The sequence below is a fragment of the Bombus flavifrons genome, chromosome 13, assembly GCF_040668555.2.
Source record: "Bombus flavifrons isolate JBK064 chromosome 13, iyBomFlav1_principal, whole genome shotgun sequence".
Lineage (NCBI taxonomy): Eukaryota > Metazoa > Arthropoda > Insecta > Hymenoptera > Apidae > Bombus > Bombus flavifrons.
Window position 1 is genome coordinate 12,595,001 of NC_138454.1, and position 20,344 is coordinate 12,615,344.

Here is a 20,344-nt window from a genome sequence, read left to right on the forward strand (position 1 = left end):
GTCTTTAGTGCTGGTTTAGGAGATATCGTTGAAGCTATATTAAAGAATCAAGGAGTTCTATTTGATAATGTAAAGGTGACAGTTAACACATACAATTTTCTTTATCGCTTTATCTTCTTTGCTTTTTCTAAACTTGTAGTAATAATGGCAGAAAGAATATATTCAGAGTTATAATATTCATTTTTAGATAATCTCCAATTTTCTCAAATACAAAGATGGAAAATTGGCAGGCTTTCAAAATGAAAGACTAATTCATGTTTTCAATAAAAACGAACATGCAATAGAACAAGACTATTTTAAAGTTCTTGAAGGAAGGAAAAATGTTTTTTTAATGGGTGATACCATAGGAGATGCATCGATGGTCGATGGAATGGTGAATACACGTGCTGTACTAAAAATTGGCTTTCTTTATGACAATGTAAGTACTATGTATTGCATCGTGTTTATTTATAACAAATAATTATCATTGTATGTCTTGCCTTATAATTAGAACTTTTCTAGAGAAGGATCATGAATTCAATAGAAATTTTGATCTTTTACAGATTGAAAGCAGCCTGGCTTCATTTATGGAAAAATTTGACATTGTCTTGGTCGATGATCAAACGATGCAAGTTCCGATCGATATATTAAAACTATTGTTATAACATATAACAAATAATTAAATGTGATTTTCTAATTCTTATTACTTATGAAGTAACTCTTCCACTTAATACAAGCGAATATTTCTCCTTTATGTTTTATGTGTATCGCACCCATTAAGTGAAACTAATCACCATAATTTAATTATAATTTATTTAATTCAATTGTAACAGTTTAACGAAATTTATTAAAAGATATCATTTCAACGATAATATTGTTCCCCAGCGTGATTTTAAATGTTAAATATTTATAATGTATATATTTTCTAGTAAAAACTACTAAATTAATTTCATTAATCTCATTAGAATGACTAAATAACATTGATTTTTCCTTTGCATTTAAATCTTCGTAGAATTTGTTTAAAAATCGAACAGGTCCGTACTAAAATTTTACACTATTAATATTTTTAGTGAAACTTTTCAAATTAATGAACGTATACGTACGTACATGTACTCATTCATAAAACTTTTTCTTTATAATGGCTATTATTCTATCGCAGAAAGGAAGCAAATTCTGTTCTGCAAAATATAATAATAAAAATAACATTAAATGCAATTGTCGCTAATGATTATGATAAAATTCCCTACTCGGACCATGAATTCATAACACTTTAGCACATTTTAGGAAAAAGTAAGTTGAGAACCGTTGATCAATGATTAGTCTTCAATACGCTACTTACTAACCACAAAGTACTCGTGTCTCTCGTTTATTGAAGTTTGATAATTTTGCATTCCAAAAAGTATTCTGGCGTAAGTTATTTCTAAGTTGCTTTTAATCGAGACAACTTATTTTAGAATGCTGCATTGTAATGCTCAATATCAACGAATTTTATAAAACTTAAAACTTGAAATATCTCAACTTATCGTGAAATAACTCCGATCTTCGACAAATACAATTCGACTAATCGATTCTAATCGATATTAAATATCCTAAATTCGATAATAAATTGCAAATCGAGTCAAGAGCATTTAATATAAATTAATTTCAATTACCTTTCTAATTTGATTTATAACCAATAAATCTAAGATTTCTTTTATAGGTATTATTAATCCCTGAAGAAATTACGAGGAACTGTCTTACGTAAAATTATATTCTAGAGTTAGTAATAAATTGAAAAATTAAATGAACAGTATAGCAGAAGCTTGTAATAACCTTAAAAAAGAATATGATGGGTGTTTCAAACTTTGGTTTTCCGAAAAATTTCTTAAAGGTGATTTAGACGATTCAATGTGCTCGAATCATTTTAAATTGTACAATCAATGCCTTCAGGTAACCAAATTAATATTTTCCTACATTCACCGTTTTTAAAATCTAAACATTAAAATGTTATGAAACTGAAATATGAATGCGATTTCTTGAGAGTTATGTTCTTTACAAAATTTTGTGAAAATGAACTTATGATTCTGCAAACATTCGATAAACTGAAATCCAAAATAATTATTAACATCGTGTGATTGTACGTACATGTTCCGTATTTGTTTCTCTTTTAAATCAGACCTTAAAATCTCATAAATGATGTCTGAGATAAAGTAGCCTCTGTGTTGTATGGACGGTAATCACGAATTAAAGCAATGTACAAGTTGGAACATGAGGATTGCACAATTTTCCTCTTTTTCTCTATGAATAACTAAACAAAATTATTAGAATTAATCGGCGATGATTTAATCCATTAATTTTTTAATTAATAATTTAAATAAGAATATATTATGGAGGCTTGCAAAGAATTGAAAGAAAAGTACGATCGTTGTTTTAATGATTGGTTCTCTGAGAAATTTCTGCGTGGAATCAATGACGATAGCGAATGTGCACCTTTACTTAAAGTTTATACCAAATGTGTAGCGGTAAGTTAAAATGTTACAAGAAACTTGAATTTTTGAATTTCTAACCTTACTTTTGTTAGCTTATTATTGTGCCTATTGGATTGTGAAAGAGCTAAATATATAATTAGAAAGAAATTACTTGAGAACGTGAACAATTATATAGAATCTAACATTTATATTTCAGAATCATGAACTTTGTAAATAATTTTTAAGATTAACCAGTCAAAATTAATCATTTTCATGCCTTGAATGTATATTTCAAAACTTAAATTTTATTGGACTTTCAATAACATAAAAAATAATATCATTACTACTAATTACTTTTGGAATTTGATGAAATTAATATGAATTTATTGTGCTCAAATTCTACGTTGATATTTCTAAAACTTTTGTAACAAATTTTTTATTACTTAATATTTCGTTATAAAACAATTGTATTGTTACAATTTACAGGGTGTACTTTATTCATTATAATTATGTTTCAGCAAGCCATGAAAGATCAGAACATAAATCTGGACGAAGTGAATGTAGCTCATTTGGGGACAGAACAAGAGAAGAAAACTGAGAATTGACAATTATGATTTTAATAGGATTTTCTCTTAATTTTTCTTATGGATGTGTTATATATATATATATTTAAATAAATCATTATTTTTATCATAAAACAATTTACACAATTGTGTTCTCATTATCATCAATAAGCACAAATATGAACATCAATGTTCAAATAGGTTTTTATTTGCCTATACAAAAGTTTTTAAAGATAATATCTAAGACTTCTTCATTACTGATAGCACCAGTAATTTTGCCAAGTTCTCTTGCTGCGTCTCTAATATCTTGTAAGGATATAGCCGTGTCATAAGTTGGTAATACAGTTCTTTCTAAATACAGTTCAAGACAATCTGAGACATGCAATAAATGATTTCTATATCGTGCATGACTGATTACAGGATTTTCCCGAGATGGATCTCCGCACCTGAAATTAAAAATATAGATTAATGCAATAAAATAGAAATGTTTTATTTGAACGAAATACTGTTTAAATTATACTTATTACAGTAATTACATTTATTCATATAATTTATTATATTACTTGGTTCTCAATATTACAAAAATAAAATACTCACAATTCCTCGAAACACTTTCCTAATGCGTTCGTAAGCTCTTCTAAACCTTCTTGCGTCTTACATGATATAGGAACAACATTTTGCTGCCTCCATCTTTCTTTTTCTTCTTCTTTAAGTAAGTCTATTTTATTTAGTACAGCGATAACCCTCTTTTTATCTATTCCCAAATAATTTTTATACTGTTCTAAAAACACTCCTACAGAAGTTTTTATATTATTTTCCGCGCTAATTAAACATATAACAAAATCTGCTTCTTTTGAGTATTCTTTTGCTTTTCTAATACCCTCCACTTCTATTTCATTTTCCGGATTATTCCTGATTCCTGCAGTATCTGCAAGAATCATTGGATATCCACAAATATTTGTTGTTAACTCTATAACATCTCTCGTTGTTCCCGGTGAAGATGTAACAATTGCTGCATCTTTTCTAGAAAGAAGGTTTAGAAGACTGCTTTTGCCGACATTAGGCTCCCCAAGAATTGCTACGTGTACCCCAGTGCGTAAAATTTCCCCTTTTCTTCCATCAGAAAGATGTTGCCGAATTTCTGTATATAATGTTTGCACAACAGTATTAGCATCTTCTAACACATTTGATGTTACACTGTGCTCTTCAGAGAAATCAACATAAGCTTCTAAATTGGCAAGAACATTTAAAAGCGTAATACGCCAAGAATCATAGAGACGACGGAGGGAACCACTTGCTTGATTAGAGGCCTGTTAAAGTTACAATAGGAAATGTTACAACATAGTAAATTCTAGTGCTATAAGGTGATTAAAAAGTATTCTTTCAGAAGGATATTACAGTAATTTCATTTGTACCTGCTGACGTTGTTTTTCAGTTTCTGCTTCAATTAAATCCCCTATACCCTCCGCTTCAGTTAAATCTATCTTTCCATTTAAAAATGCTCTCTTTGTGAATTCTCCGGGAAGTGCTAGATGGAAACGTAACTTTGAAAGTGCATTTAAAATTGATGTCACTACCGCTGGACCACCGTGAACGTGAAATTCTGCGCAATCCTCTCCGGTAAATGATTTGGGTCCTGAAATTCATTATTCATCGAATACATGAGTTTTTTATACTATTTATTTTCAATACATAATTTCGACAGACACTCCTTTGAAATTAAGCACTGAATCACATTACCTGGAAACCAAAGGCATAGACCCTTATCTAAAACTTCTTTTGTCTGAGGATCATGAATCTTTCTTAAGAAGGCTGTTCTAGGTCTTGGAGAAGATATTTTTGTCATTTTTTCCAATGCTACTAATGCTTTTGGTCCTGAAACACGAATTACTGCCACGCCACATTTACCATATCCTTTAATACAAAAAAAGCATTTATCATTTAATGAATCGTTTTATAAATTAAAGTAGTTAAATTAAAGTACAGTGAATGCGATGGAACAGAACTATTACTGTAAATTAAATATAATTCACTTCAAGGAAATACATTTTTTTAATTAAATAAAAACATAAATATATAGACATAATTAATATCTTTTCAGTTATATTGTATGTTAAATTGTAAATAATAATTTCATTTAATTCGTATTCATTTTCACATTGGAATTTATAGTTAAACATAAAATACTTTAAATGTTTAAATTTGTGACTGCAAGACGCATGCGCAGTTAAAATTGGCGGAATGCTAAATGTCCCATCTGATAAAAAGCAGTGTTGAAGTGCACAGCTATCAAATGAAAATTTCTATATAATAAATGTATCAATTTTATAAAAAATTTGAGCGATGCTAGAAATATAGAAGAAAGTGTAACAACCGGAAGAAAGTGCATAGATCGTAGAGGATCTATATTCACAAAAGTGTCTTTGCAGTAAAATTAGTGGAACAAAAATTCTGCGTCTCATTTTCTTCGAGCTGGTAGTTAACTTTCAAATGTTTTTATTTTAAAATATTCGTAACATTTGTGTGCACAATATATAAACAGTAACAAACTTTCATAAATTTAATACGACGTTTTTTTTTTACATTTATTTCACATTGGCTTAGAATCAGGTTAGGTATTTAAGCACAAGTATTGAGCACGACCATTGATGAGGTGAATGTAAGATGGAAGTTAATGATTAATTGAAAAGGTTCGGTTTAATCAGGAAAACGAATATTCTATCTACATTAACGAACTTTTCAAGTGTTTGACATTTCGTGATAAGTTTTAATAAGCTTTTATAGTAATGCAGAAAATAAAAATCGTATGTGTTATATGAAACAAGTTTACGATATGAATATTAAAGTGTAAATTAAGACAAAATGGCAGAATTTGGAAAGAAACTAATCACTAGTAAAGATGTACAGAAATGGTGTAACGATTGGGTAGAATTGCAAAAAAATTTTACATATACAGATGAACCGCAATGTAAGAGAAGACATACAGACGACGACGATAGTTATAATACCGATTCCGAGTTTGATTCCGTATCAGAATGTGGAACAAAAAGGAGGGTTGGTTTCCCGCTGAAACGTGAAATTTATCATCTATCATGTGAATGGACCAGCTGTAAATATGAAACCAATCACGTCGAGAGATTCGTAAATCACGTGGCCACGCACGTGTCTGATTTAAATACGCGGACCAATGAGAAAGAAATCAGTGTTTACATATGTCAATGGACTGGCTGTTTGTATGAGAGTGACGATCCCGATGAGATCTCTAGGCATGTTAATTACCATGCCTATCATACTAAATTGAAATGTATCGGATCAAATGTTCGCACCAGAATTAAATTACCTGTAAGAAGTTGTCTACTAGTAGTAGTAGTAAATTATAAGTGACCAACTAAATTATTAACCATTTTATTTCATAATTTTTATTCTACGATTCTATATTATAATTATTTGCTCGCTATAAATATTATTTTAATAAAAAATTGTATAAGTTTTCTTTAAAAATTAAATAGAGATATAAAAATATTTGCGGGATTTAAAATCTTAATATTTCAGAAATGTCGTAGAGATCCCGAATGGAAAAATGTTGTGGATCTTCCAGCGCCACTTCTTTGCCGTTGGGAAGAATGTCTGAAACACTTTAGAAATTATCAGTTATATTTGTATCATGTGGCTGTTCACATTGAGGAAGGCCCTAGAGGTAATAAAATTGAAGGAGGTGTAAAATGTAAGTGGACAGGTTGTGGCAGCTTATATCCCAATTTATACAAATTGAGGAATCATATCAGGCATCATACAAAAGAAAAGATCGTCGCTTGTCCTGATTGTGGTGCTACTTTCGCTTCCAATACAAAATTCCATATACATTGCAAACGGCAAATTCCAATTGATGGTAAGATAAAAAATTTCCGTTAAACAATTCCTATAACTATCACAGTCTATCCAGATATTATGTATAGTATTTTCAACTGTAGAGGATCATTAAGCCAGTTAATTACAAATATTTGTCAGAAATTTGATATGCAAATAGATATGGTCATTTTTAATATAATATAATAATATATTTTTAATATAATAACTTATTTTGCTAAGTGTTACATTTATAAAAATAACTTACTTTAATTATTATATTAGTTCAGGGATTCCAGTGCTCCCATTGTAATAAGTTTTATCCAACTGAAGGAATTTTGAGAGATCATATGCGAATGCATGTTTTCAATTATAAATGCACTCTTTGTGATATGAGTTGCGACTCACCAGCCAATTTAGCCAAACATGTTAGATATCGGCATGTCTCTACTAGGAGTTTCCCTTGTCAGCTCTGCAATCATGCTGCCAAATCTCAACAGGATCTAGATACACACATGACAGTTCACACAAAAGGACCTAACTTTTCGTGTCATTTTGAAGGATGCCAATATAAATGCAAGGGCGCATATACTCTTGATAGGTACTGGAACATTTTATTTCCTGAAAATTCAAATAAATAAAAAGGGCCGAACAAATTTTAATGTATTTCATTTTGATTGTTTGAAAAAAAGAGAGAAAGAAAAAAAAGAGAGAAAGAAAAAAAAAAAAGAGAAAAGCTTCAGTTTCTTCATGGCGATAAATTTATATTTTAAGGCACATCGAACGAGTTCACACTATGCAGGTGCGATGGTATTGCTGTCATGAATGTCCAGTAAAATATAGAAAAAGCTATAGACTAACGAGACATTTAATTGAGACACATCAATTGCAATTACCTAGTGGTCATACACGATTCCAATACAGTCACGATGAAGATGGATGTTACAGATTACAAATGTTCAGATATGAAGCTGTTGAAGAAGAAACAAATCCTTCTATTAACCACCTAAAATTGCAAAATAAAAAATTTAAAATCAAATTAAATAAAGATGCCAGTGTGCCTCAAATTCAGGTAATATGGTTGTTTGCAGTGAAGTTTATAAATAGTTGTAAAAGAGCTTGATGTTCAAAAATGTTATGTTATCTATTAGGTTTTTGAAGATTTGGATGAAAATGAAGAGGAAAATGAAGATAATGAAGTGCAAGAAATGTCAGGGGAGAAAAATGACGAAGGAAAATCTATGCCGGTGATATCGAATATTCTGATAACGATCGATGAAACTGATGCCGAGGGAAATATAATTAGAAGTAGAGTTGTGGAAGCGCAAGAAACTATGGAATTGCCACCCACCGAAGGATCACCATTAATTTTAACATAAATTTATTTCACAATTGATTCGTACAATTTTTTATTAAAATTCAACAGGAACAAAATTTTATATATTTATTATAAATTGCTAATGATTTTTATATTCTTTTGTATTTTATATTGTTTCTCTTTCATAATTATTATTAATTAATACTTTATGTATGTCCCATAAAAAGTTTATAAATTGATCAATTTGGAAAGAAGTACTTAATTTCTTTCGTATGAGACATATAATTAGTTAATTATATGTTAATTTGTAGTTACAAATAGATAATTTTATTTTAAATAAATTTATCAGATATGTTATTTATAAATAAGTCTCTTATAAACTAGGAAGATAATCGAAGATCAAAACAAGCTTCGTCTTCTATATCTAATGAATCGGGTGTATCTGTAGCCGCAATTAATTCACCATCGAAATACAGTTTAATTTTTGATTCCTCGACATCAAATTTTTCAGCACATTTCTCTAATAAAATTTTAAAATCATCATCTCGTTTAACAGAAACAGTTAGACTTTTCTTGCCTGTTGTTTGTATTTTTATTGCACAAACGTTTTCATTGTTCGTGTCTTTTCGAGGCATAGTGTCTGTAATGTCCCTCTTAACAATGCCTCCCTCTGTAAACATTTTTTTCTATTTTTATTTGAAAAAAACGTTAAAAGAAACTATAGCTTTGTGCGAAGAAGATCAAAGTGTCAATGAATAATTTACCGAGTATGTCTATCACAGACAAATTTATGGATGCTGGTGTATCAGTTTGTTTAATAGTTACATCTTTTTTTGTTATTAAAATTTCATCTACAGATACTTGTTCTAAATTAGCAAAATATTCAAAAATTTGTCGAAAGTTTTCATTCTAAAACAATGCAAACATTTTTATTTTTGAAACAAAGAGGTAAACAATAAAATTAATAGTTTTTTATATACTCAATTAGTGTGGCATAATTGTAATAATTTCATAAATATGATTATGAAATATATGTAATTATATTTTGATTACGTACTTTACAAATATTCAAACGATGTATGTCCTTTGATCGCCAAAGGATTTTAATGTTTATTTCATAATTCTCAGTCTCACTAGAATGTGAATTCTCTTGTGTACCACTTTCAAGTATGAATAAATCATTTTCAGGTGATGTTGGTTTTTCTTCTATAGAAACGATTTCTAGATCTGAATCTGCCTCATTGTCAGTCTGACATGCATTTCTTTTCTAAAAAGAACAGCAACGAAATCGGATATACAACATATTTCAATTAATTGGATTAATAATTCCATGGATTCATGAAAAGAGCGTTTGTCTCTAATTGTTTACTTGTCTTTGTCTTGCCGATTGACGCCTAGTAGTGTTTCTTTTACCTCTTGTATTTTGCGTTGCTTTTTGTTTTTCTACTTTTCTTGTTGTTCTAATTTTGTTGGAGTCTTCTAGAATTCTGCAAGGTAATAGGAAACTTCAAGTCAGCATAAGATTATAGCGAAAAGGTAACAACGGTGTGTAATACATGTAATTTTTAATTATAAAGCTAATCATAAAAACTAATTTGTTATGAACTTCATATGTATTAGATGTGCACCAACTCTTTGTTATTTTTTTGCATCTTCTTCTCCTCATCCTCCCCCTTTTGGTCGTTATGTGGTGGTTGCGGCTTTTTCCTTAAGGCTATACGTCAATTTTTAATTATATCATCTGTTTTTATGTTATACCGTAAATTAATAATTTAAAAACATTACTAACAATAATATTAATAATTATTATATACGTACCATTTAACTTTGCAACAGAATTTAAGTACATATCATCATCATCGTCGGATGAACTTCCTAATTGAAATGTTTCCATTATTGTCCAGTATTGTTAACAATATTATGATGTAAAGAGGAAAGTGAATTGGAATAGTACAACTTTTAGTCCGACATTCCTTTACCTCACAGTAAAAGAGGGTTAGATATTTAACGAAAGTATTACTTTTCGAACACTTTCAGCTACACAATGTTTTCTATGCACTATGTCAAGAAAGAAACGAAATTTAAGTAACAACATTACTATTTAAAGAATTCAAATGAATAATGCATATTGGAGCAGAATAAACGAATTCTTCTTTGATATCACGAACTTTTCCTATTCTAAATTGTATTTTAAATTGTGACTGCAGTGCCATCTTCATAGAACGGTACGATTTAATTGATCTGTTTACTGCAAGTTACATATACAATAAAGAATACTATATGTTACAATGTTTATAAAATCATATAAAAATGAATGTAAAACTCGATAGCTAAATACAAAAATGTTTATTATTCATTAATTACAATATTTCTTATCATTAACCATCATTGATTTACAATATTTGAAGACTATACAACTTCGGTACTCACAGTATTCTTTAAAATTCAAATTTCGAATGTAATAAGGGAGGTAAATAAATCTGATACGACCGTTTCCAAATTTTTTATTAAAATTCACTTTTGTGTAACATACTAATACAGTGTTAAAAACACTACGTTGCTTCTAATTTAATAATACTCAAACGTATCAAACGTATTACAGGGTATTGATGATAGCCAGATGGTTCGAATGAAGTGGAGATGATTCTACATGAAAAAAACAAGTCGAGAATATCGAGTAAAGGTTTTTCATCCTCGAGAAAATCAAATTTAATCAAATTTAAAAATGGCATATGTGAATTTGGCTACCAGTACTAACTGGTAATTGAACTAAACAATCAGCAGAAGGTTATCTTACATGCGAGAATAAGTGAAAAATGTTGAATAAAATTGTTCCGTTTAAGGTCTTGTTTTCAAGAAAACAGTTTGATACACGAACGCTTGATTAATTTTGAATTTTTATTTTCCCAAAAATGGAACGTCCTATGACAAAATTTTACGTTACATTTTTTACTTACTTTTACCGATACAATTATTTTTCATCTATTATTCGATTCAATCCGGTTCGAAATGAACAAAGTTCAAGTACACTTGATAAATATTCAATCTTCAATTTCTCGAAAACGAAGCCTTAAATGAAAAAAATTTCATTCTATGTACTTCGTTCTATATATTTTGTTCTTATTCTTTTATAAAGAATAACCCCACTTTGTCTGTACCATCAATACTGAAACACCCTGTACATTTAATTATACGTCAAACAATGAGATTCATTTCTATTCAAGTTATAGTCCAAATTAAGTATCTAGTACAAATACACTTCAATTGATTGGCAAATATATTTATCAATAATTGCTTTAATTTATACTATTTAAACATTTAAACGAAGACCATCGTCGCTCATAAATAGTCCCTCTCTTTCTTTCGTTGATACAGGCCATTGCGATTGGTGCGTAACTTGTGACGTAAGTGAACGACGGTTCCACCCGTGGTCCGTGGTCCGTGGTCCTCTTTTATCTCTTCAGATCCTCGGTGAAAACGAAATCTCCCGGGTATCATGCTAGTCACACTGCCTGTTTGAGATTGAGCTTCCTACGTCATCCCTACTATCGCTCTCGATGATAAGAACTGCTTTTTGTCAACGAAATTTTGTGAACGACCACTACCACGACCACGATCACTCTCCACTTTCAATCGGTGAGTATGTCTTCTGCTGAATTTCCGGTTGGCTGTCATTCCAAAATTTTACCAACTACCTGAAAAATATGACTTGCGAATACCAATTTAACTATTCACATTTGTATCGTTTTACGCTTTTTTACTGTTTATTGTTAACATTAACATCGATCGGTAGACTTCTGTCAGGATATTTGAAGAAATTGAATTTTCGAGGATTCGTGATTAAAGATCTTTCTTTGATTGAAAAGCCGTTTTCCATGAAATGTAAGCGGCTGAAAATAATAGCGAGATAGTCTGTGAAGGAAGTTCTTGAAGTATTTTTTATAAATTAAAGTCTAACCTTTCTAGTATATGGTTTCAGGTGGTATGGTCGTTACCTAACCTACTTTATTGCTTCTTCCATATTTAACGTTTAATTGTTTATGTATGTAGATATTCATCGTTTAATGCTCAACTGATAATACTGAACTGATGCGTATATAATCGATAGATTATTGATTCCCGTGCTTAAGATATCGCTTATAGCTTCTTTAGAGATATATACCTACTTATTTTCTTATTAATATTTTACTTTCCATTCATATATTTGCTCGTGAGGCGATATTACGTTGTCTGTTAACATTGTCATTTACGTTGAAATAAAGTTATACAGATTTAGACATATTAATTTCATCGCGGGATATCGTTATGTACTTATACGTCGTGTACATATGCTTTCATATGTATATAAGTTTTTAGTTATCTACAGTAAGATTTAGCGAATATGTATCTGTGCATAATGCAATTCTTATTGTGCAGATATCAATTCGTTATATAATGATTCCTTTATCTTTTTTATTATACTACTAACGTTCAAGGTTGAACGATAACATTCAGAGATGCAGAAGCTCAAATTAGTCTATAATACAAATTGTTTTCCGTCTTTCAAAAACGTTACTATTAGACTGCGGATATTTATGGAAATTAATATTTCTATAAACATTATTAAAGTAATGGAAACTAAACAGAAATTGTTTTATCTATTAAGTATTAATAACAAGTATTGTATTTTAGATATTTCATATATTTTCGCATTTCATGTGCATCCTGAATATTTTTGCACCTTTCAATTTCCCATAAATACATAAAAATCCGCGGTTTGGTGATTATTTAAAATAACGTGAAAAGAGTTTATATGATTGAAATGGATTGAAATGAAAGGATTTATATGATTGAATAGAATTTATAATATTTGTGTGAGACTGCAAAGTGTGAGAAGTTTTAAAATATGTAATTAGTAAATCAATCGCAGGGTTGTACGCAAATTGAAATTTCCTTGAAATTTCAGGGAGTTTGAAATATCAAACCATTATTGCTTTAGTTACCGAAGTCGCCAACATATTTAGGGTAAACATGACGAGCAGAAATTGTTAGTAAAATTAGTACATTTGTGACACCAATTTGTGTATTTTCACTTTATTACATAGGCTTTAATCATGTAGGTGATTTAAAAAAAAAAAAAAAAAAAAAAAAAAAAAAAAAAAAAAAAAAAAAAAAAAAAGAGAGAGAGAAGAAAAAGGAAAAAATCTTGATTTATGTATTCAGTGAAACCGACCTCGTAGAGTTCGTCGCGATGACGGAATTCATTGAAGAGAAATCGATCGACACTTGTGTCGAAACCCCTCGAATTGTAACGCATCGAAAATCGCTGAAAACGTTGAAAGGCTTGAGTAGGATTATTTTACAACTTGCTGATTGCTCGATTTTCGTCTAAGCGTAAAGAATGAAACTTGAAGAAAGAAATTTAAAAGGAAACCTTATTCACGAACATGGTTACAGGATGTCCCAGCAATCGTGGTACAGTCGACAATAATGCTGGTTCTATGTGAAAAAACAAATTAAAAATATAGAATAAAGTTTTTTCATATGACGCTTCGTTTTCAAGAAAATCAAGTTTGAAAATTTGTCAGGTATGCTTAAACTTGATTAATCGCAGGTTAGATATGTGTAAACAATCAGCAGATGATTATTCTATGTATACGAGAAAATAAGATAAAAATGCAAGTCAAGAACTGACCTAGTATACGCGCGCAATAAATTTTCAAATTTATTTTTCTTGAGAACAAAATATTTTATGAATAAATTTTATTGTATATTTTCGATTTCTTTCTTCGCGTAAAATCATCCTATCGTCGATTGTACCACGATTGCTGGGACACCCAGTATGTTTTTATATATGTATACTGAATTAAAATAAACGTTTTTAAAAGTCATGCAACGTTAAAGTTATTGTTTCTTCATGTATTATCACCTTTTTCTATTTAGAAAGCTTAACTTAAATCTTTAATCGATATAACAGAGAAAGTGTAATTTGTCATACATATTTACTAGTGTTTCTCATAATATTCGAATGGTCGTTGCTAGTCAAACTGATGGTTACGACGCGACGTCTGCTGGAAGCTCTGGCTTTCGTAAGAAATCAATGATGTGTCCAGGTCATATTTCTCGCCGAGAAATCGTAGTTGAAAGTGGCAATGTTGCCAGTATAAGAGGGACCATTTGCATCCATAGTTGTGCACGTGTCATTATACATATGCGTGTAAGTTGTATGTACAGAAAACTTTTCGTAATCCTTAGAACCTAATGACGAACAGATACTTTCCATATGCTTATTTATATTACGATATTATTTTAATACTTAATTTTTTATCCACCAAGATGAAAATATAACTTTGCCGTTACGTACATTGATTACTGTTAATTGAAAGTTTATATAAGATACAGTATATGTGTATGGAAATCTAGATTTGATATCGATAATGCACTTAATTGGAAGAAAAAAGATCAAAAAGTTTCTTATTTTATTTTAAGTTTTTAGAAGAAGATAATTACCAACGAAAAATTGCATAATGAAGAACAATATTTTACTAAAAGAAATATTTACCTACATGTAATGAATATTGAATAAAAATACAAATAGAATCAGTGATCTGGAAATTAAGATATACGATCAACTTTAGAATAATTCCTGTTCAAGACATTTTCAAATTTTCGTATTAATTTTTTACCGCTTTAAAAATATAATCCACTGTCTCTATCCAAAAATAATTATAATACATAGAATGTAATTGTGTTGCATAATTTTGTATACAATAACAAGTGTATATAATCATTATCGTATATTTATCACATGTAATTTTGTAACAGGGAGGAAATTATAAATTATAGTTTCAATGGAAAAGGACAGCGTGAAAAAAGTTCCAGATCAATTTAAGTAAGTAATCCGTTCGATGCAAGAAAAACGTAATCAACAAATATATTTGATTCTCACCGTAACGATGTTATGGCATAAGCGCGTACAAATTTACGCTTAATCAACAATTAATAAATTACCAGTATATTTGAGTGTGTGTACACACACGCGCGCGCGCGCGCGCGCGCGCACACACACACACACACACACACATATATATATATATATATATGTCGCAAATAAATTTTAGACTTCTTCCAAAAATTATAAATGGCGGGATCGCAGGTATCATCGGTGTCTCTGTGGTATTCCCACTGGACTTGGTTAAAACACGATTACAGAATCAAGTTATTGGCCCTAGTGGCGAACGAATGTACAAATCAATGTAAGTAAATTATAGCTTCCGGTAAATCATTAAGAAAATAGGATAATCACATTGAGTCAACTTGTACAAAATAAAATGTAATGGTTTTTCTAATTAATCCATAAAAATTATATATTTCAGGTTTGACTGCTTTAAGAAGACTTACAATGCTGAAGGCTACTTTGGCATGTATAAAGGATCTGGTGTGAACATTCTTTTAATCACACCAGAAAAGGCAATCAAACTCACTGCCAACGATACATTTCGTTATTACTTGTCTACAGGGCCTGGGTATGTTATTCTTCCAATAACAATTAAGTGTTAAGCAAAGATGCGCATACTATTAAGAATAGTACTACATACATACCAGCAATAATAGTGATGTCTATAACCTATATTGATCGATCGATATTGATACCGACATTAATATTTATATCTCGATATAATGTCGATATAGGGTATATTCATGACTATATATACATGTATACATATACATATGCGCGTATGCGCACGCACGCACGCACGCACGCACACACACACGTGTGTGTGTGTTTAATGTACATTAATACTAATTTAATATTAATGTTGATAATTATACAGAGATAACAATGTTGGTAGTTAAAGTACAACTAATAGCAATGATAGTTAAAATCTATCGATTTTCTGCACAGACAGAAACTGCCACTAGAACGTGAAATGCTTGCCGGTGGATTAGCTGGAGCATGTCAAATTATCGTCACAACACCGATGGAACTACTGAAAATCCAAATGCAAGATGCTGGACGAGTAGCGGCAGCAGCAAAGGAAGGTAAATTTTGTAAAATATTCGCAATTAATTAGAAACCAAATTATTTACAAAAACAATTAGGCTAAAATGATTTTTAAACATCGAACGAGCACAATTATTAATAATTTGAAAGTAATTCTTTTACAGAGCACGTAAAATATTTTACATTCTATTTACGTTAACGTATATCACAAATTTCTCAAGTACATTCACTGAAACGTGGAATGAATTGCGATCTAGATTTGGATTCGGGAAATTTGATTTCGTTCGATTCGTGTTTTTTTTACAGCTACATGACGTCCGCGATAGCCGATAAAAATTTCAGGACGGGAAGATTTAATTGCAGACGGATGGCAACGTATCAAATATGGACCGGTAAACGGTTTGAGAGGAATGCGTTTGTTTCAAGATTAGAATAGACATTTTTTTATTGTTGTAACGCACTCTCCAGGATTAAATTTTGATTTTTGGAACTTTGACTTGTTCTACAAATGTTTCCCTTGAGGAAGAAATTTAATACCTTTTACAAAATTCTTTTACAAAATAGATATATTTTTTTTTTTTTTTTAATTTTTCTACTTCCTAACATAAAACATCATGTTTCTTCACAAGCAGTGTTCTTCTCTTAAAATGAAATTATTAATTAATCCGTCTACTCCAACCTGGTGTTTTTCACGATTAAGTTTCTCTTGTCCATTTTTTAAGATTTAATTCTTTCTGTTATGCCTGATTTATCGAGGTGTGTCTCCCTCCTTCGTGTCAAAGGTTCTCTTTGTGTGTACTGGTTATTCACCTTTTACGATATAAAATATAAAACTAACAGCTGACCGGAATTCATCAACACATTCGTTGCTACTGGCGCATAACGTTGCATAGATTTAATTATCGTCGTAATACTGTTGACGTAATCATTGCAGTTTGCTTTTGTGCAGTCTGATAAAAAGAACGACAAATGAAACGGTATGGCCGTATTTCAATGGCAGCGAATGCGTTATTTATGTTTATGATTTTGGTAGTGTTATTTATGTAACAAAAAAAATACTGTATTCAAAAATCCGTTATACCTAAAATAAGCATAGCATAATTTTAGTTAAGAATAACGATAATTATAATTTCGATATTTTTCAAATTTCTAGCATATTTGAAGTTTAAGATTAAAATTTCTTAAACGTACAATTCTTTCTTAAAGATACAACATTTCTAAGATTTAAGTTTTCAATTACAAAGATTGATGGGACAATTAATAACAAAATGTCGACGATTATTTGTTACTTATTATTTATCTGGTAGGATTAATTAATGGCGTTGTAAATACGAATAATTATTACAGCTGGGAAAGTTGTACCAAAGGTGTCGGCTTTATCATTAACGAAAGATTTATTGCGGAAAAGAGGCATTTTGGGACTTTATCAAGGTACTGGTGCAACAGCGCTTAGAGATGTCACATTTTCTATTATTTACTTCCCACTATTCGCTAGACTGAACGATATTGGGCCAAAGAGAGAGGATGGTTCCTGTAAGTTTCGATCTCATTCTGAACATTTATTTATAGTTCAAAGATTTAATTAACATTTTTTGTTTCATCGGCTAGCCGTATTTTGGTGTTCGTTTTTGTCTGGTTGTACCGCTGGTTCTATAGCTGCATTATCAGTGAATCCGTTTGACGTAATCAAAACAAGATTGCAAGTAATCAAAAAGGCACCCGGTGAACCAACATACGATGGTGTACTGGACTGCATAACGTGAGTGTGACATTCGTATAAAATTATAATCATCTTAATTATCCCGTTGACATAATAATCTTTTCACGCCAATGTTTCTTGTGTGCGTTATCTTTCCTCAACCAAAAAATTATTATGGTTGACCAAAAAATATTCAGTTCTGAATGTGTTGAAAATATCGTAATCTTGAATAACTGAAAATCAAATTAATAAGAAACGGATATAATGTTTCAGATTGTATGACAGATAACTATACGAATGAGTTAATGCCAATGCGTTAATGAAAAAGATAATAGAAAAAAATTAATATTTTGGATAACTTTAGAAAATTGTGTAAAAATACTGAAATAGTGTAACTGCTATTTATCTATTTTGTAGTAAAACATTGAAGAACGAAGGTCCAACTGCATTCTTCAAAGGTGGAGCGTGCAGAATGATCGTGATAGCACCCCTTTTCGGGATTGCACAAACCATTTACTACCTCGGCGTCGCAGAACGGCTATTGGGTCTTAAATGAACATCGCCCTCTTCTTCTTCTGCGTCGTCTTAGAATACTCTGGGATTAAACTGACAATAACTGGCGCGTAATAGATGTATGTTCGCTTAATACGGTTCGCTAGTTGCTGAGTAAGTGAGTTGTTCTTTTCTTAATTACTTGAGAACCTTGGTTATCGGACGCGCGCAAAATCTATTCAATGTTTATTTGATAAATTATCGACGTACAGAAGTGTCTTTTTTATTTTTGATATTTATGTATTATTATAATAGTTCTTTTAATTGCAATTACTTTTAATTTTGTTTGTCTTTCTCTTTTCTTTTTTTTTCTTTCTTTTTTTTTTTTTTTTTTTTTTTTTGAAGATTTCATAGTGCAATAAAGCTTTCAAAATAAAATGGAGTTGTAAATAAAATGAAAACCTCTCCACGGCTTAAAACTCAAGAAAATATCAAAAATTACACAGCATTTTAATAGTAATATGACTTTAAGTTTGATACATGTTTCATCGAATTAAATTATAAGATAGAATTTGAGTATAATCGAAGCAGAGAAGAAGAAATTCAATGTAATTAGGCAGTTAATCTCATGAATTTATTTCTACGTATTTTTGTGATTGTCTCTTCAGATAATCAAGGTTCTGGTGAGCTATTGCGAAGGCTAGGTCACCGTTTATAAATGATAATGTTGATTTTGACTTAATATTATTATTGAATGAGAATGAAATTCGTGATTTGCGATCGAGTTCGCTTATTTTCACTATTGACGTACTAATTATAAATCTTAGGATTCTATTATTCCCATCTTACCTATCCCTCATATGAATTACTTCTTCAACAACCAGTGTTTCCAACTTTCTTTATATACTCTTTTATTTCACATTTTAGTTTTTTATAACATTTACAATAAGTTATTAAGGTATCTGCAAAGTAAGATAGACAATTATTTTTACATCTTATTTTTATTTTATATATAAATGGAACGCGAATAATGGAACGCGGAAAAATTCATAAACATAAAGTATGACATATCTAAGCACGTATTATACATCATATCGTTAATAAACATCGCGAAAAAATCGACTAAATTATTTATGTTGTATATATTATGTTGTAATGATGGGAACACTGGTGTAGTCTACCGTGATAACAAGAGCTTACATTTCGTAAGAGATTACATAATTTTATTTGTGAATTCTAGTTAATGCTGTCGTCAGATCATTGCTATATCTTTAAGAATCAAATAATAGGAAATAACTCTGAATTGGTATGATTATAAAATATAAAAATCACGCGTCAAGGAATGCATAGTTTTGTTGTATTTTAAATTTTGTAAATTAATGTTTTGTTTTAATGTATGTTTTAAATTAAAATTTAACATATTGTTATTCTATGTTCTGTTAACATAATTATACGATTATCATAAACATAGCTAACTTATTAAAGAACCTCAAGTCGTTTTAATTTAGAACATGCTGTTTGAAATATTTCTATACTTATTTCTATCTTTTATAATTATTTATCTTCAGATGCATTCATAGATTTGTATCTTTTTAAAATATTTATTAAATATCATAGCAATTAAGAGTTAAATTGTTCTTCCGTTTTCCTTCTTAGGAAATTTTGTGGAGAGATACTAGAAGATACTAGAAGAAATTTCCCAGATATGGGGATTTATTGTCAATTTTACTAGTAAAAGAAATTCTAGATATAAAATAAAAATATTCATGTTATCGGTGTATATTGACATTGTACAGAAGTAAATCTTGGCGGTTCTTCAAAAATATTCCTAAGGAAGCACAAATTTCTCTCCCATAAAAGAAAGGAGAAATGTGATTTTGTTTCATTAGTACAATTTTGATTAAAAATGTTATTTAACGGTTGTTTTTTGCAAGGATTTTATTATATGTTTTTTCTTTTTTTCTTTTTTTTTTTATTAAAATCGTATATACAAAGTGAAAGTGAAAAAAGGATGAG

The 20,344-nt window shown here is 30.0% G+C and overlaps 6 protein-coding genes and 2 long non-coding RNA genes across 19 annotated transcripts in view; 4 read left to right on the forward strand and 4 right to left on the reverse strand.

The window, feature by feature from the left end:
- Nucleotides 1-683, forward strand: part of cN-IIIB (cytosolic 5'-nucleotidase IIIB) — a 3,264-nt gene extending 2,581 nt beyond the window's left edge. The window contains exons 4-6 of the mRNA XM_069126264.1: nucleotides 1-75; nucleotides 188-418; nucleotides 543-683. The exon at nucleotides 1-75 is cut by the window's left edge and continues 278 nt beyond it. Of these exons, the coding sequence (XP_068982365.1) occupies nucleotides 1-75; nucleotides 188-418; nucleotides 543-644 (408 nt within the window). The 3' untranslated portion in view covers nucleotides 645-683. The remainder of the gene's footprint in view (nucleotides 76-187; nucleotides 419-542) is intronic.
- LOC138186403 (uncharacterized) overlaps nucleotides 1-1,661 on the reverse strand; it is a 4,316-nt gene extending 2,655 nt beyond the window's left edge. The window contains exon 1 of one of the 4 annotated variants that reach the window (XR_011174874.1): nucleotides 1,323-1,661. This is a non-coding gene — a long non-coding RNA (uncharacterized LOC138186403). The remainder of the gene's footprint in view (nucleotides 1-1,322) is intronic. The other 3 variants (XR_011174875.1, XR_011174873.1, XR_011174876.1) reach the window with 3 other exon arrangements.
- A 33-nt stretch (nucleotides 1,662-1,694) lies between these two features.
- On the forward strand, nucleotides 1,695-3,127 carry LOC138186402 (TP53-regulated inhibitor of apoptosis 1). Its single transcript, XM_069126265.1, has 3 exons — nucleotides 1,695-1,849; nucleotides 2,135-2,480; nucleotides 2,945-3,127. Exons 2-3 carry the CDS (start codon nucleotides 2,346-2,348, stop codon nucleotides 3,029-3,031), a joined length of 222 nt encoding a protein of 73 aa, XP_068982366.1. The 5' UTR covers nucleotides 1,695-1,849; nucleotides 2,135-2,345; the 3' UTR covers nucleotides 3,032-3,127.
- Nucleotides 3,128-3,175: 48 nt separating this feature from the next.
- Nucleotides 3,176-5,656, reverse strand: LOC138186397 (tRNA modification GTPase GTPBP3, mitochondrial). 3 transcript variants are annotated; one of them, XM_069126254.1, is made up of 5 exons: nucleotides 5,573-5,656; nucleotides 4,730-4,903; nucleotides 4,405-4,625; nucleotides 3,587-4,299; nucleotides 3,176-3,435 (listed from the first exon to the last, which is right to left on the reverse strand). In XM_069126254.1, the coding sequence occupies exons 2-5, from the start codon at nucleotides 4,833-4,835 to the stop codon at nucleotides 3,195-3,197; spliced, it is 1,281 nt and encodes a 426-aa protein (XP_068982355.1). In that variant the 5' UTR covers nucleotides 4,836-4,903; nucleotides 5,573-5,656; the 3' UTR covers nucleotides 3,176-3,194. The 3 variants fall into 3 exon arrangements, with proteins under 3 accessions (XP_068982355.1, XP_068982353.1, XP_068982354.1); XM_069126252.1 differs by lacking the exon at nucleotides 5,573-5,656 and adding an exon at nucleotides 5,364-5,502; XM_069126253.1 differs by lacking the exon at nucleotides 5,573-5,656 and adding an exon at nucleotides 5,364-5,487 and having other exon boundaries at nucleotides 4,730-4,864.
- A 195-nt stretch (nucleotides 5,657-5,851) lies between these two features.
- Hinfp (Histone H4 transcription factor) lies at nucleotides 5,852-8,214 on the forward strand. Its single transcript, XM_069126251.1, has 5 exons — nucleotides 5,852-6,331; nucleotides 6,542-6,878; nucleotides 7,121-7,436; nucleotides 7,610-7,907; nucleotides 7,987-8,214. Exons 1-5 carry the CDS (start codon nucleotides 5,852-5,854, stop codon nucleotides 8,212-8,214), a joined length of 1,659 nt encoding a protein of 552 aa, XP_068982352.1.
- On the reverse strand, nucleotides 6,357-7,863 carry LOC138186404 (uncharacterized). Its single transcript, XR_011174878.1, has 3 exons — nucleotides 7,732-7,863; nucleotides 7,244-7,456; nucleotides 6,357-6,624 (listed from the first exon to the last, which is right to left on the reverse strand). It is a non-coding gene; the product is annotated as an uncharacterized LOC138186404 (long non-coding RNA).
- Nucleotides 8,215-8,533: 319 nt separating the features above from the next.
- On the reverse strand, nucleotides 8,534-10,361 carry Rad60 (DNA repair protein Rad60). 4 transcript variants are annotated; one of them, XM_069126260.1, is made up of 7 exons: nucleotides 10,133-10,361; nucleotides 9,972-10,028; nucleotides 9,786-9,867; nucleotides 9,523-9,640; nucleotides 9,211-9,420; nucleotides 8,918-9,062; nucleotides 8,534-8,823 (listed from the first exon to the last, which is right to left on the reverse strand). In XM_069126260.1, the coding sequence occupies exons 2-7, from the start codon at nucleotides 10,000-10,002 to the stop codon at nucleotides 8,534-8,536; spliced, it is 876 nt and encodes a 291-aa protein (XP_068982361.1). In that variant the 5' UTR covers nucleotides 10,003-10,028; nucleotides 10,133-10,361. The 4 variants fall into 4 exon arrangements, with proteins under 4 accessions (XP_068982361.1, XP_068982363.1, XP_068982360.1 ...); XM_069126262.1 differs by having other exon boundaries at nucleotides 9,786-9,894; nucleotides 10,133-10,360; XM_069126259.1 differs by having other exon boundaries at nucleotides 9,972-10,360.
- A 1,144-nt stretch (nucleotides 10,362-11,505) lies between these two features.
- Nucleotides 11,506-19,794, forward strand: LOC138186398 (mitochondrial glutamate carrier 1). Of its 4 annotated transcripts, XM_069126257.1 has the most exons (10): nucleotides 11,509-11,789; nucleotides 14,175-14,349; nucleotides 14,958-15,024; nucleotides 15,254-15,388; nucleotides 15,509-15,658; nucleotides 16,039-16,175; nucleotides 17,485-17,670; nucleotides 17,746-17,896; nucleotides 18,254-18,844; nucleotides 18,949-19,794. In XM_069126257.1, the coding sequence occupies exons 3-9, from the start codon at nucleotides 14,984-14,986 to the stop codon at nucleotides 18,390-18,392; spliced, it is 939 nt and encodes a 312-aa protein (XP_068982358.1). In that variant the 5' UTR covers nucleotides 11,509-11,789; nucleotides 14,175-14,349; nucleotides 14,958-14,983; the 3' UTR covers nucleotides 18,393-18,844; nucleotides 18,949-19,794. The 4 variants fall into 4 exon arrangements, with proteins under 4 accessions (XP_068982356.1, XP_068982358.1, XP_068982357.1 ...); XM_069126255.1 differs by lacking the exon at nucleotides 14,175-14,349 and having other exon boundaries at nucleotides 11,506-11,789; nucleotides 14,979-15,024; XM_069126256.1 differs by lacking the exon at nucleotides 14,175-14,349.
- Nucleotides 19,795-20,344: the final 550 nt, after the last annotated feature.

What these genes read in the sequence shown, in the direction of transcription:
- LOC138186402 (XM_069126265.1), top strand. Translation starts at nt 2,346, where the DNA reads ATGGAGGCTTGCAAAGAATTGAAAGAAAAGTACGATCGTTGTTTTAAT. An exon ending in TTTATACCAAATGTGTAGCG is followed by an intron (nt 2,481 to 2,944) that starts GTAAGTTAAAAT and finishes ATTATGTTTCAG; the next exon opens with CAAGCCATGAAAGATCAGAA.
- LOC138186397 (XM_069126252.1), bottom strand. Translation starts at nt 5,451, where the DNA reads ATGAGACGCAGAATTTTTGTTCCACTAATTTTACTGCAAAGACACTTT. An exon ending in GATCTATGCACTTTCTTCCG is followed by an intron (nt 4,904 to 5,363) that starts GTTGTTACACTT and finishes TTTGTATTAAAG; the next exon opens with GATATGGTAAATGTGGCGTG. An exon ending in CTGAAAAACAACGTCAGCAG is followed by an intron (nt 4,300 to 4,404) that starts GTACAAATGAAA and finishes TAACTTTAACAG; the next exon opens with GCCTCTAATCAAGCAAGTGG.
- Hinfp (XM_069126251.1), top strand. Translation starts at nt 5,852, where the DNA reads ATGGCAGAATTTGGAAAGAAACTAATCACTAGTAAAGATGTACAGAAA. An exon ending in GCACCAGAATTAAATTACCT is followed by an intron (nt 6,332 to 6,541) that starts GTAAGAAGTTGT and finishes TTAATATTTCAG; the next exon opens with AAATGTCGTAGAGATCCCGA. An exon ending in CCAGTGTGCCTCAAATTCAG is followed by an intron (nt 7,908 to 7,986) that starts GTAATATGGTTG and finishes GTTATCTATTAG; the next exon opens with GTTTTTGAAGATTTGGATGA.
- Rad60 (XM_069126259.1), bottom strand. Translation starts at nt 10,047, where the DNA reads ATGGAAACATTTCAATTAGGAAGTTCATCCGACGATGATGATGATATG. An exon ending in AATCGGCAAGACAAAGACAA is followed by an intron (nt 9,421 to 9,522) that starts GTAAACAATTAG and finishes TGTTCTTTTTAG; the next exon opens with AAAAGAAATGCATGTCAGAC. An exon ending in GTCTGTGATAGACATACTCG is followed by an intron (nt 8,824 to 8,917) that starts GTAAATTATTCA and finishes AAATGTTTACAG; the next exon opens with AGGGAGGCATTGTTAAGAGG.
- LOC138186398 (XM_069126255.1), top strand. Translation starts at nt 11,711, where the DNA reads ATGATAAGAACTGCTTTTTGTCAACGAAATTTTGTGAACGACCACTAC. An exon ending in TACTTGTCTACAGGGCCTGG is followed by an intron (nt 15,659 to 16,038) that starts GTATGTTATTCT and finishes TTTTCTGCACAG; the next exon opens with ACAGAAACTGCCACTAGAAC. An exon ending in AAAGAGAGAGGATGGTTCCT is followed by an intron (nt 17,671 to 17,745) that starts GTAAGTTTCGAT and finishes TTCATCGGCTAG; the next exon opens with CCGTATTTTGGTGTTCGTTT.